General features: G+C 41.8%; 1 protein-coding gene across 1 annotated transcript in view; it reads right to left on the bottom strand.

The window, feature by feature from the left end:
• Positions 1–872: 872 nt before the first annotated feature.
• The window catches only part of LOC119722073 (protein lin-28 homolog A-like), a 32,214-nt gene continuing 17,673 nt past the window's right edge, over positions 873–15,413 (bottom strand). Inside the window, exons 2-4 of the mRNA XM_038192079.1 lie at positions 13,213–13,388; positions 2,272–2,441; positions 873–1,303 (exon numbers count right to left, since the gene is read on the bottom strand). Coding sequence (XP_038048007.1) covers positions 994–1,303; positions 2,272–2,441; positions 13,213–13,388 — 656 coding nt within the window. The 3' untranslated portion in view covers positions 873–993. The remainder of the gene's footprint in view (positions 1,304–2,271; positions 2,442–13,212; positions 13,389–15,413) is intronic.

The following is a 15,413-nucleotide window of genomic DNA, read 5'->3' as shown; positions in this document are numbered from 1 at the left end:
TTTTTGTTGAGTTCCCTGAACATATATCATTGATTCTTAACTGTTGAATGGGATGCACCAGACTATTTTTGCAGGCATAATGCAGCCTTTTTTTTAATGTCATTTTGTTTATAAAATCTGGCTTTAAACATTAGGGAACGTTTAATTACAAATTTTAAATTATTCATTGAAGCGGACTGGAATTAATTAGTAATTAACTTGCTTTCATTTCTCTACACAAGTTCCAAAAATGAAGATTTTACCTCACTCTCAATCCAATATGGCCGATTCATGAATAAAGGCCTATCTACTTAAAAAAAAATTACCGCATGTTTAATACATATAGAGGGCGCTATTCTGCATATTCAGAAAATGGTTAAAACGTGGACAGAATCTTACGTGGTCAACATTCAACATAATACTGTATTTTGGCTTAAAACTTTACAAATAAGCAATGGTTATTTTTACTTTGATTTTTATCAGCTCAATTTCTTGTTCTCATTCTTATCGACGAATCTTTTACCTGGGAATCCAAAGATACGCTGTGCTTATGAAACCGAGACTTGGGCAAAAAGGGACCGAACGTGGGTGAAAAACTATCCTACTTTTCTTAAAGGTTAGTAAGTTGCTTTTAATAATCCTACAAATATCTAAACGAAAAGTGCATAAAAACACCCGTATTTAATAAGAATGGACATTTATACAAAAAAACTTCAATACTTCAGCAGCTTCAAGTGATCATTTTAAAATGTAGCCCATCCATGTCGCTTGGATGCATCCTTACCCCAAAAAATCCTCAATTAATCCAATCAAAATTAGGTCACCACTACATTATCAACCCAACCATCGCTTGTCCCTCTACAAAAACTAATTCAAGAAGCCGAATCGTTCGCTTTTAAAACAAAACACAACAAGAAAAAATGCACCGTTTTGAAAGTCAACCTGAGTTTGTTTGTTTTTTTCTTCATAAAAAAAACTTATCGCTCAATCCTACCAAAAGAGGGCGCTGTTCTACTAGCTTGTACCGCCACCACCACCACCGCTATCTGAGGTTGTCGCTGTCGCTGATGTTGTTGAGGTATGTGGTTGACCCGTGCTGTCGCCGTTGCCGCCGGCGTCGCCGTCGTCGTCGCCGCCGGCGTCGCCGCTGCCGCTCTGGCCGCTATCGGTGGATTTGGCACCATTTCCCTGAGAGCTTTGAGCCGGTTTGTCGGGGCAGTCCGCCACCAGGTGGTCCTCGGACTTACAGTGGTGGCAGCGTTTGGGTAAGGGGGGCTCGGGGCAGTTCTTGGCGTGGTGGCCGTGCTCGTTACAATTGTAACATCTGGATGGGAAAAAAATTCATTCGAATTGGCAAATCGAGCTTTCACTCGCACATGCGCAAAACCTACATGCCATCTTTCCTATCACGCTCAACCTCTGTCCCATGGTGTCGAACCCACAGGGTGGATTAAAAAAAACGAAACCAAGATAATATTGCTAATTGGAACAGAAGTAGGGCACATGTGAATCAAAGGGAGATATCCTCTGTTAGGGTTGAATCTCCTCTGTAAAATGACACCCTGATCATGTCATTACATTCACAGTTGACTGGGCAGTGACAAATTTTAGGAAAGAGACTTGCGCCACTTTTCATGGTGAAATCTGTTTTTCCCCCACCTGCCTTGATTGGCAACCATAACTTTTCACTCTGTGACAATGACAAAACAAAAACCACAATTGAAAAGTGGCGCAATTCTCTAAATAGACCCTTTCATAAAATTGGTCACTGCTCAGTCAACCGTGATTGTAATGACATGGGGAGAGGCAAGTGGGGATGAAGTGACTCGCCCAAGGATACAACATTATGACCAGCAGCTGAATTCGAACCCCTGACTCTCTGATCATGAGTCACAAACCACTAGGCCACACTCCACGAGAAGTATATACGTTTTCAATGCCTGCTCCCAGGAAACACAGTTGAAAATAAGGTAACCCTGAAGACGAGGTTGGCTATCACTGTTCACTCAGCCACAGAGGCCCTCAATGGCGAAAATATTGTGCCATAATTGTTTAGATCATCCTTCATAGGCGGTTGCTTTGTACAATTATAACTTGTACAATGCTTTCGCTATTGGAAACATTTTGAAATATTGCCAAGGATTTAGGAAAGCACAACTACAAGCACAGCTGCCATAAGCTTTGATGATACAGGCATTGATGACACAAACATTGGGAAGGATCTAATCTCAAAGAACAAGCTTTACCATTTCACACCTAAAAAAAAAATAGTGTACCCAAAAAAGTTAATACCTGTCGTCTTTTCTGCGATTGCCTCTGCCTTTCCGCTTGCTTCCTTTACAACACACGCCCCCGGGGCCAGTCACCGACTCCGCCTCTCTGCCTTTGTCTGAGATCTTAAAGACAAATTCCACCTCTTCGTTGACATCCAGGCTCCGGAAACCGGCCATGTCTATACTCGACTGAAAAAGAAAGAGAAAAAAAAACATTATACGGACTTGTAAATTGGACTTTATTCTCATGGGTAATTTTTTATGATTCAAAAGAGCGTCGCTCCGAAGACTTTTTTGATCAGCAACCTTTTTCTTTTGGCAACATAAAAAACGTGCCTAAATTATCAAATTTAGGGACTGCATTAGGGTGTTGTCGGCGTGTTTATTTGTAGGCTTAGCTGTCATTTTTTTTTGGCTCCACTCCAAATCCCAAACTACCAATCAAAAAGACCAAAGGTTATTCAGCCATTAAAATTTGTGTACAACGAAAATACATAATTGCGAGTACATAATCAGCTCTGGCCGTGTTGCAAGAAGTCTTGCATGAAATCGATCAAAATGATCCCTGCCAGGGCTAAAAAATGCGACGCCGAAAAATACGACGCCGATGGCACATATGGAACACCATACTGTTGGTCAATTTTGACATGTATACGCTCCTATACTATAGAAAAAATAGCAACATAGAGTGCATTGGACATAAGGCGAACGGTATAGGGCGGTTGACTTTGTTTTTTTCCCAGCTCATGTTATTATATTAACTTTCATGTCTTTTTTTTGTCAGATTCATGTGTCACCGATATTGCAACCCAAATTGAATGCGTTCTAATGGTCCAATCTACGACCGCCATTTGCTTTTAAAATTTGAAGAAGAAAAAAATCATGGAATGATATTTATACCAGAGGGACAAAATAGGCGTATGAAGTCCCAAACTGACCAAAATAATTCTCTTTGTATTAAATGAATCATATCTGTCAACAACATTTATGTATGCGCGTGTTTTTTTCGCAGGTGATAACATCGTTTTATTGACAGGCATTGTTTAGTTTTGAGTGCAGCATCACAGAAGTTGGCTCTGGTCCAAAAAAACACCAAGCAGAAGAGACAAATCAACTGCGAGTGCAGTTTTGAGTTGATTGGTTGTCATCTTCCCAAACCTTTATCTCAGAGACCAATGGTCACTTTTGATAAACACTGCCCGGCCGCGATTATCACTTCCTATCGCATTGACCTTTTAAACTGCTCACACGTGCACCGTGCCGTAGAGGGCGCTGCCCTTCGCAACGGGTTGCTCCATTGCTCAAGTTCAATGACATTTCAAGTTGGCCTATATACGCCATGCATTTTAATGTCATAGCATTCGTATACTCATGGGCATTGAGTACCCATGAGGACTTTGTTTTCAACAGCAAACAATCCCCCACGCGATAAATAAAAAAAAAAATCCCCAGATAACGCCATTTTGTGAATGAGGGTACTCGACTTTCGTACCGGAACGAACTTCGGTCTGCCTTTGTTGTTTAGTTGGTGTTCCAGGTCACTATAAAAACTTCCGCGTGCGCGAGTAGGTACGTGTCAACTTGTACCTCGCTGGAAATAAATATTCTAGAAAGTTCAACCTTCAACCCGGGAACCTTTTTTTTATTCGAAAGCAAACAATTGTTATTGTGAGCATATTTGTGGTATATCGTGGCTGTGGTGTATGGTAGACCTACATTTTGGTATGGATGATATTGTAGGGATCATAACGACGCATCGGAACTATAATCACATAATTGTATAATCTTGGAATTGAGACGTGTAATGAAATGAAGCAAGCCATCAAAACCAAAGTCCTATTCACAATTTTTTTTATTTCTTTAATATCCCCTTCCCGTGCCATGATGCACCCAGAATATTTAAATACCAGAGTCACTTTAAAAAAACACTTTGCTTACTAACCATCCCAAATCCTCCAAAATGCTCTTTGCAAATTGGAGGACTTTTCAGGACTGAGGCTTTATGGCAAAAGTGTGTTGCTCATTTCGGAGGACGCACTGTGTCAAGGTCTTGGGCCGGGTAATACTCGAAATCCTCCGTACTGCTCCAGGATGTCACTGGCTCTGCCTCAACATATTGACAGTGACTGCCGAAAGAGTTTGCAGGATTGAGGCAGTGGTCACCCCTCCATGTACCACACTCAAAGAAATAACGTGGGATTTTGCAGGATTGAGGCTATATGCTATTTCCACATGGAGACAGTTGGAGGATTTTGCAGGATTGAGGTTACATCCAAGCAAAAATGCCTAGGGAGTTTATAGGGTACCTATCCCACCGAAATATGAACTCCGTGAGGTGAAATTTATATTTTGATAGCCTACGTGATTTATTTCGGATTAAAAAAACAACAACATTTTTTCAGTTTTTGTCTTCTCAAAAGCCAATGAATTTGGTTCAGTACAGGGATCAAGTGGGAAAAGCTTTATTCATCGGATGTTGAAAGGCGCCATCAGTATCGCTTTGCAGAACCGTTTCTCACTTTTAAAAAGAGAAGTGAGGCAATTCGACAACACAGACCCATATAAGTTCAAAACTCAGCGGCAAATAACCTCTTTATTATTCCGTTCAACCCCGAATTTCCTTTTCGATAAAGGTCTTGGCAGTGCCCGCGGCTGGAGTAGAGGTTGTGGCTGTGTCATGAACCGCTGAAGACATACAGCACACCCCATTTTAAAGTTCAATGTCTTCACCAACGTGTTAAAAAAAAGGCGCGAACTCTACATGAACTCAGTCCCTGGCCGTCCTTCACCTCCAATGCTATGTCCAGCGAAAACCCCCTAAAACACGCAGTTGAAACGGCCCAAATAGGTCTCCTATTGTGCTCAAGCGGGGATTCAGGAGACTTGATTTCAAATTGGGGGATTGGTAACATTGAGGGGAACATTCTGTAAAAAGGTACTGTTGACACCATTTTTGCAACAATATTTAACATGGTTGTTATGTTGAATTCATATTACATGTACAAGCAATGAGAATTGCATTCTTTATTTTTTGAGCAGTAACTTAAAAAAGTGTTTCTTCTTAAAAAGAGTTTAGGCCCTATAACTTGAAAGGTATTTTTCAATCACTTTTCGATACACAAACCGTCTCAGGAAATGCCCCTCTTATTTTTTTAACAGGACATTGTTATCGGGGAGAGTCATGATGTATACGTGAGTTTATGGCGCCCAAAATGTCAAATACGAATATTTATAGGCTGGCAAATCTAACGTGAATGAAAGCATCAGGACGAAATAACACGAATTCCCTGGGGGAGTTTGGTGGTAAATAATTGTTGGTGAGGAAGAGGTTATCTGGAAATCCTGGAATTTTTGGCCCAGAACCAATTCGAGGGCCACCGAGTGTAGAAAAGATATTCATGTATCTTGACTGGATCGTGAACGGACGGATTTGCATAACTGCAACTTAAGTTATTCATTTTAGTTAAATTAACTTATTATAGGTGAAATGATTAGGCACAAGCGCGATCGGATATATCACGTGAATGTGCCAGGTAATTTCTGGAAGGAGTGGTGTTTTGAGTGAAACAAATTAGGTGTGTGACCCCAGTGACCCCATGATGACCTTTGACCCCGATTTGGTCATATGACATGTTGGGGCTGGGCTACTGATACTTTTCAAAAAAAGTTTGGTTGAAATCGGTCAAAATATGCAGTAGCAATAGACAAGGTCAAGTATGATGATTTGTCGAGCTGCTATCCCACAGCTATAAGTGAAGAAAGTTGTACATAGGTTGTCAATGAGATTGAACTACATGTATCATCAAAAAGATGTGCAAGCCCAGACCCCAACAACGATTTTAAAAGGTTAGTTAAAGACTTAGTGGCTGAAGAAAATAGGCCTATATCCAGCAAGGCCATGAATAATTATATATTTGCCGGTGTGACAGGTAATTCTGTCCCCCCCTGGTAAATGTGTCCCCCGGACACATTTACCGGCTCGTGACCCGGTAAATGTGTCCGGGGGGACACTTTTACCTAGGTAAATTTGTCCCCCTCCAGGTAAAAATGTCCCCCTGCCCAACGGTGAAAGTGTCCCCCTGGTAAATGTGTCCCCAGCAGCAGCGTGTCGCACGCGCCAGTACATGCTGCAAGATTTGAGGCAGTGATTATAACATGTGTACATTATGCGTCTCCCTCTACAATGGAAATTCGTCCAATAGGAAATTTCGTTACGCGCTATGATGGGAACACAGACCAATCCAAGGAGACGTTGTATCATACTATCAATGAGACAAGGGCCATCGCCATGCATCGCCGCTGTGTTGACCTATCGCGGTAGAATCGCGATAGACTTCACCGTACTCCGAATCGAAACATTGTGTTCACGGGACGTATCACCTAAGAGACTAAATTAAATATTTTTATATTCATGAAGGGCAGACTAAAAGTCCCAAATGTATACCTTGTAGAGTGAATTCATCAAAACAATAACCTTCCGGGTTTCAAAAGAGGGGGATTAAAAAACCTGGGGGACAGAATTACCTGGAGGGGACAGAATTACCTGGAGGGGGACAGAATTAACGGGCCAGGGAGGACACCTTTACCTAGGTAATTCTGTCCCCCCCCCCCAGACATTTTTACCGGGGGACAGAATTACCTTCCACACCGGTATGTCGAGTGTGCACATTATTACGAATAATGGACTTAGTACATGGGCAAAAGAGGGCGGTGTGCTCCATGAGCTGCGTGCGCATTCCTTCACTAAGATCGCGCAAGGCATTATGGGAACCAACATGGCGCAGCAAGGGCCAAGTTCGGGCAAGGACCATTAGTCGACTAGTGGTTGATTTGTGACGTACCTTACGCCTGCGCACTAATAGCAACGTGCGAACGTCTCTAGTCAAACGCTGGTCAAAATGTCATCGCAAAACTTCTGGATCCTGGCTCTCTGCTGGCGTTATGAATGCGCGCAGCTATTGGTTACCAGCGAAGCAACCAACCCCCATAGGCTGGTTCCAAATAGTCCACTAGCGTAGTCAACCACCGTCGACTAGACAGAGTTCGGGCAAACGTTAGTTAACCATTGGTCAACTATAGTCCTTGCGCGAACTTGGCCTAGATCATACCCATGGGGAACGAAGTTGAATATTATAGTCCAATAGTGGTTGATTTGTGACGTAACCTACGCCTGCGCACTAGTAATAGCAACGCGTGAACGCCTCTAGTCAAACGATGGTCAAAAGTCCTGGCTCCCCGTTTGTGCTTTATGATGCACGCAGTTATTGGTAACCAGCGATGCAACCGTGCCCCATGCTCCGGTTAATGATTAGTCAACTAGATAGTCCAACCATCCTCCGAGCGAGTGAAGTTAGTCGATAGACTGGTTCCCCGTCCTTCGGATTTCAAATCGTAGGGACAGCATTGAATCCCGAATGCATCAAGAGGTATGCACATTATATGCAGGACTTGCGTAGGTCTAATTCCCGCCCCCTGTAATTCAAAATCACAACGATACTGTTTTGCGCAGAACCAGCCTATTGCAAAATTGCAACAGGCGATTTCTGTGGTGATGAGCATCGATTTTCACTGAATTCCAAAGTGTCCCTGGCAACTTTCAATAAAGATAGGGGCACTATAAAGATCCTACAGAAAACAGTTATTTAAAAGGCCCTAAACAATTTTAATGTTAAATGGTGACAGATATTGAAATATTAGACAATTTTTTTTTGCATTGTAATTGAAGTGATTTGGATATTCGTTTTCAAGACTTTGTTTTAGTCTATTCAGATAAGAAAAGAGGCAGTTTATTTGAGGTGATAAAAATCCTGTAACACAATATAACACAATCCAGGGTTAACGTTACTATAGCGCTTACTGTTTGGACTTGTTCCCTGTGTTATGCTTCCACTTTCATCACTCGGACATTCGAAATCGATTTGTGACGTAAACATGACAGTTGATTTCTTTGGAGAAGGGAGATCATTTGCAGCATATATCTGCATTTTGTGTTACACTTTGTACAATTTGTACCACAAATTAATGACACCCTTGACCTGCTGTCAGTGCTTGGGGTCAAAGTTCATCCCTTCGACCAGCTAGTCTGTCTCGAGTCGCTGCACCTCCCCGTCGATCCACGAGGAATTTAGAAACTGAGTTTCCTCTGGGGAAAACAGTTGACGCGTAGCCCCATGAAAGAGCCGTCTGTGTAATGAGACAATTACCCTAGTTTTGGTAACCTTCGTGTCGGGGTGTTTCTTTTCTAAACTTCTCAATCGCTAAGCTTGAACTCAACCGATCTTACACTAATTGTTCCACTTCTGTGGCCAAAATGACATCGGATGGCCCAGCGGGACATGTCGCGTGAAATATGTCACCCACCTCCGGAGACAAAACTAAGGCATAAGATCCAACTTTTGAAGTTGAACCTGTCAAAATTGCGAATGAAAGACCGAGAATGGTTCCAGGAATGAGGGGTGGCGTCTCGGGGAAGCCAAGGGCGGATCATGGGTTACGTCCCCTTGGTAGGCTTCGGGGTAGATCCCCGAGGAAAGCTGGTCACGAAGATCTAGAGCGCTTGATAGATGTTGGCTCGGTTCTGCAAGTCACAAAGCTGTCGGCTTCTACACTATTTCTGTGATGGACTCGCCGATGAAAGTGCGAAAGCTAGCTGCCATTACACCTAGGCTGGTGGTTTGTCACGTAGCGCACGCGAACTAGTGAGGTAGGAGCTCTCAACTTAGACCGGTCCCCCCCCCCCCCCCAAATGGGGACCGGGAGTTAGCTTAGCATTCAAAGCCATTGATTGGATCACCTCTGCGCGTGTGCAGCATTTTTTTCAAACGATATTCACAGCTTTTTGAATGGATGATATCTGAACGCAAGTTGTCATGGTTATCAAAAAACAAATCACTCTTTACTCTTTAATACCACAACCAGTAGGCAAAATCGCCAGTGTCTCAACAAAGGCAATTTTCAAGCACTTCATCTGCAGAGGTTACAAATACCAAAAAGTAGTTTTTAATGTCCCAAGCATTCTCCGTGTTGCCTATGGGACGTTGCAAAATGAACATGATATTTGTTAGCAATGCCATTGGAAACAAAACTACGGTAATTTTGAGGTACACGCCCTCTATTGACCAATGTGAGAAACGATCTCATGCATCTATTCCCCCCCCCCATTTCTTACAGCACTGCATTTTGCACCGATTAGATTGGTATTCCTCAACATAACGGGCATATCTGGGCCAGATAACAAGGAGTTGCCATGCAGTAGAAACTATTGTTCATCCACTGTACATGATGTTGACGCCTAACTCCGTTGAGAACCAGTTGCGTGCAATGTACAATGCATGCATTTTGACTGGTAACCGCTTTTTGCTATTAGCAAATGAGGAATTCACGTGACGTCACAGGTCAGTGGTCACCCGCACGCCGGCCATATTGGACGTCTACGGTTGCGGACTAGTATAATAAACTGCCACAGATCACCCCAGTGATGAATACGCGCGCTTTCGAAATTCAGGAGAAAATACTCCAACACTGCAAGGTGTTGCCACTTACACAGCAAATTAAAGCTTATTTCAAAATGGCGGATCTTGCGCCGTTCACGTGATAAGGTCACGTGGACGCAAATCTCAATTAAAATGTGTTCCCTAGTTGCACTGGCTGAACTGGCCACCCAGCAAAAGTCATTCGTAGCACATTGCAGTTTTTTTCACCAGTGGATGCAGACCAGTATAAAATTGGCTCATATAATTGCCTACGCCGGCCAAATCACGATTTGTACACTGTATATCTTTTCTCTTAAAGTAGAGATTTTTGTGGCTCATACTCTGGAGGGTTTGTAGAAATGAGGGGGTCCAAGCTCTAAATTGGCATTTGAACGTGTATTTCTGAGAAATTTGGGATGAAATTGCACCGAAAGTCGTTCTATTTTGCAACGGAGTGGAGGGATCATTTTTGAAAATGGCGATGGGCTTCAGGACTGGTTTTAGGGGCGATCAACTTTGGAAGGAAATATCACCCAGGAAACAGATTCTAAAAGAGGACAAATCAAGCTTTAATTTGATGCATATCTTGATCACCTGTGAGAGTTGAGAGTATTTGTCCCGACTTTTTGATTTGAAGTAGGTGTCCTGGTAGTGGTACGGTATGTATATCTTTAGAGTCTATGGAAATTTACTGGTCTGCACCCCGTACTGTATAGTGACTCCTCGGGTCAAACAATAGGGTCAAACCATGGTCAAACTTGCGGGTCATGACACCCTGGGAGAAAAAAAAAGCGAGCACATACGGCCCAAGGCGTTGTCCAGTGGAATGTTTGGAATTCGGGGGAAAGAAAAGGGGACAGTCAAGGACCGCGAAATCCCCCTACTTACCCCGACCACCCACGGGGGAACATCCAAGAGAAAGTACAAAGGAAACACGACTATAATGCGAGAATGTTCGTAGTATGTTGTGAAGGCGGATGACTACATCCACTTTGTCATGACTTGGAAAAAAGTGGGGGCGGAACTTGATTAGAATTTGGCATGTTATCGTAGGAGGTGGGCATATACTATCGATTCTCTGATTAGGGTGGCTTAAAGGGGCAACCTTAAGTGATGTGAGCCTTAAAGGTGCACTCTCGTTTCTGAGTCTTTTACATGAGATACGGCAGATCCATTGTGAAGATAATTATGGCAGCAGATATGGCGGAGGGCAGCAGATATGGCGGAGGAGTTTTCCAACAAGGTGATAGCATACACACAAAAACTTGTTTATTTTAGGGTGAATTTTGTGTCAACATTATAACTCTGAAAACATGAACTATAGCACTAGACATACAACTGCCAGCTCCATCGAAATGTGAGCCATAAAACATGCATTAAACGCGGACTCGTGACATTTCTGAATCGACGAGGTAGCATTTTCTAGAGGTGTCGAAAATCGAACAAACACGACGGAGTCCTCGATATGCTGTTTCTAGATATAGTAAGTCCCTATTGAGAGCTCAAACTAGCATAGGTAATCAGTCTCAGTTCATCTTGAATATCAGGTTGCATACAACATATGCAGCTCACGGTTTTCAAAAACACGAGTAGAGGTTAACAACCAGTAATGTTGTGACAGTGACACACTGTGCCTAAGTTATGGAAGCAATTTTATCATCGCAAAATCTGTTTTCCAATATCCCAATATTTGTTTTTATTCTTCACGTAGGCGAATTCATCCGCTTCTCTGGTAATTTACATGCAAAAGCAAGGCAACCACACTCATGATTATTCGGTATTTGCATGGAAAAATAGAAAAAGGTCTCTTGCACTCTTTTGCGGTTACTCTTGGACGATACTCAGGTTCCCAGACCTAACGGTTCTGACTACTCTGAAGGCAAGGTAGGCTGCCAATACAATACCAAAACGGGAAGGATTCTGACCGTTTCCGAAAACGTCCGAAGTTTTCCGAACACGTTTTCGTTAACACTCGGATTTGTTCGCGATAGCTCGGATGTCTCTGGCTGCACGGGGTGGGTCAAAAAGAAAGTGACCTAATTTGAAAAAAATATTTGTAAAATATTTAGCTTGTTCCATTTCATCAAAAGAACATATGGATACCTCTTTATTGTCTTGTAACTGTGAAAATGTCACGTAATTTGCATACTCTTTTCCCACGTTACTTATGCCTACTTCAATAAAAAGATCGCATAACTCCGCTGTCCACCACTGACCATTTACCGTTCTACGAACTGATGAATTCCCATTGAGTACTACACTCAACCAAAAAAGAAAGTTCCCCCTTAATACTTTTTTGTCTAACTCAAAAACTACTGGGCACATCTTGCTCAAATTGCGACTGATCAGTACAGAAATTCCTTAACAATCCAGCCGTACTCTTCGTTTGGCCCAAAACAGTGATAATGTGTACGAAATTATGCAATTTATGACACATGCTACTGAAAAACAGTTGCACTTTTGTATACGTGCAAAGTGAGTGTGAATCACAACTTGCACGTAAAGTGCAACTGTTTTTCGGTATCGTTTGTCATAAATTGCATAATTTCGTACATATTATCACTGTTTGGGGCCAAATAAAGAGTATGGCTGTATTGCTAAGGAATTTCTGTACTGATTAGTCGTTATTTGAGGGAGAGGTGCTCAGCAGTTTTTGAGTTTTTGAGTTAGACAAAAAAAGTATTGGAGGGGGGGGGACTTTCTTTTTTGGTTGAGTGTTTGAAACTTTGACGTTTTCCCACCTCGATGAATGAACAAGAACTTGCAAAGGAAAACATACAAAAATCGCCATCAATATTTCAGAAAAAAATGTTGACTTGTTCCTTATATTCAAAACACAACATCTGACGGTAAAAATACCATTGCAGTCTTGATTTAAATGATTCAACTATCATTATATATGAATGCTTGTGTGTAATCTGTGGCATCAATGGCATTCCATGGACAGCTATATTTATGGGTTCTTTCAGTAAAGCGTGCATAATCTCTGATAGCATGGATCAATTTCAGTTTTTTGAGATAATTGGAAGAACTTGCTCTTATAAGATATACTATATTGGTGTTTCAAATTTGATTACTTTTTAAGAAAAAAAGTCATTAATTCGGGTCACTTTCTTTTTGACTCACCCTGTACAGAGTGGTTGGATTTATATTAATATCCTTGCCATGATCAATTTTATCAGTCTTGAATAATGTCGAGTTTATGTAATCCAAAGCTAGCATTTCCCGTTTCCCGAGCTTCGAGAACTGTGAGTTTCTGAATAGGAAGATTGTTTCAAAAACTCCAAGGCTTGTGTCTACAATCCTTGCCAAATCTCGCTGGGCACCCAACCCCCTGGCCCCCGCTCAATGTTGTCTCTCATTATGCATTGCGCGGTGTGTGCTCCAAAAGCTGGAGAGAACAACATTGACCGGGGGAGCGGGGGAGTGGGTGACCGTGGCAGGCTAGGGAAGTGTCCCAACCATTTTGGGCGGGATTGTAGCCTCACCTGGTACACGAACACATCTCCGCTCTTGTCGTCGGGCGTGATGAAGCCATAGCCCTTGGAGACATCGAACCACTTGCACCGACCGCAGCACAGCTTGCCCTCATCGGCCGTCGGCGACGCCCTGGCGCCCGGGGCCCTTGCCGCTGCGCCCGCTGGCGAATCGCCCTCCGTTCCATCTGCAGAAAAGTTGAAGAATATCGTGCTAATTAGAGCGGGTGATCTAAAATGAGTATATTGATAGTGCTTGTGAATATGGCAAGTTAATTCGGACATAAAAAAAGATCAAGTTAATTCGGGCATAAAAAAAAAATGATCTGGGGAAATTTTCATAGAGTTACCAATGTTTTTATGCACAGGCAGGCTGAAAAACAAAAGAAGGTTAAAAACATCCCATGTACATTTTTGTAAAAGAACATCACAAAACCTAAATACACGTACATTTAGGTAAAACCCATACAGCGTTGAACACACACTCACACAGAATAATATTAGACTCAATTCAAGAATCCAAACAGAAAACAACTCAGATTGCAAAATGTTCCCTGTGCCTCCAACGAATCGTGGCTTTTAACGACCGGGACAGGAGACTAGGCAAAGTCCATCTGTTTACGAAACAACGTCGTAAAAATGATATTTAAAAATGTCTTAATGTAACACTTCCTCTCCTTAAACGAATCAAATGTGAAATATCTTTCCAATCAGGAAATCAGATCAACATCCTGATAAAATTATTTGATTAGAAGTGATTTTTTTTATTTTTCGAGTTCTCTTTATGTTGACGAGAAGCAAATACTGAGGATATGAGCCCATGGGCCCCCTAAAAAAACCTCTTCAGATTTGTTTTGTTCTCACAGCCGGTCTAGAACAATATGTAAATGTCAAACTCCGGACGACTATTCGACAACGGAATAATCGCATGGGGACATTGCGTGGTTTAATAATACCGGATAATACCGAATAAATCTGGTCCGTAGGCGGTTCAGACAGTAAGAAAACTGGGCAATTCTTCGCAGAAAAATAGCTTCTACGCAAATCTTACGACCAGAAAAACAAATATTTTCATCTTTTCTCCAATAACTTATGTGTCCATCAATAGACTTCGTGCGTATGATGTCCCCAGTCCTATAGAGAGATGCACAACGTGACCTCACTGAGGTCAAATCACTCATAAGTTTACTGTGGGAAAATGGTTGTGCATGCCCTCTATAGAGTAGAGTTATGGTTAGACATTTTGTCATATTCGTGTATAAACTGAGACATAGCAACTGCTAAATAACACCCAAAAAAATCGCGAAACAGCTATGTGGAGTAATAATCAAAGAGAAATGTATTGTACACAATAATGAAATGCAAGCAAAATTCGTACTCGGACGATATTATTTCTTATACCTAAACCCTAGATCAAAGATCACTTGGGCATCCCGGCCTAGCACCAAAACACCATTTTATCATGTTTTCCCCACGATTCTACTCAAAACTGAGCGTCAATGCTTCTTTTTGCATGTATGAACATTAAAGACCCTCAATTTAGGTCAACTAGGTACGCCTATTGAGTATTCTTAAACCAAATGCAAGCGGACATTCCTAACAATGTATGCATTTATCATTAATTATCATAATAATGTGTATTTATAGTTCCAGTTATCGCATTTTCGTTTTCCGGTCACGGTATCTCTTTCGTTATTATAAAAACAATATACTGTGAAAGGTCACCTGATTCTCCTTTATGTCACGTAACGAACCACAACTGTATCGTCGGCTGTTGGCCCATGCAAGTTCATAAAATGACCATGACAAAGTTCAGGTTTTATCGGCGTTTATCGGCAAGCGGTCCATTTTTGGAGTAAATTTATTACAAAAAGGTTGGGTTTGATAGCTTTGACCAAATTGACGCAGTAAACGTATCAGTGATCATAGAGGGAAAGGGTTGAATCTAAGATATTGTGGAAGGTTTAAGTCAGGGTAAAGGACGAGTGGTCGGCATTTAAATGTATTGTCAAGCAATAACTCAAGGAAACTTCAAAGTCGGTAAAATCTCCTGCAGTTGCATGAGCTAATTAAGATTAGTGTTTCGCTGTGTTTAATATTCGAAGTTATAGCCTTTCGATAAATTTTAAATTAAATGCCAGCTGAACAAAGTGTCAATTAGCAACCGAATAAGAACAAAGGTGTTCCAACACTACAGAAGACGATTACAGCAT

Source organism: Patiria miniata, unplaced genomic scaffold (assembly GCF_015706575.1).
Source record: "Patiria miniata isolate m_02_andy unplaced genomic scaffold, ASM1570657v1 HiC_scaffold_14, whole genome shotgun sequence".
NCBI classification, from domain to species: domain Eukaryota; kingdom Metazoa; phylum Echinodermata; class Asteroidea; order Valvatida; family Asterinidae; genus Patiria; species Patiria miniata.
This window is presented reverse-complemented; position numbering and strand designations above follow the sequence as displayed.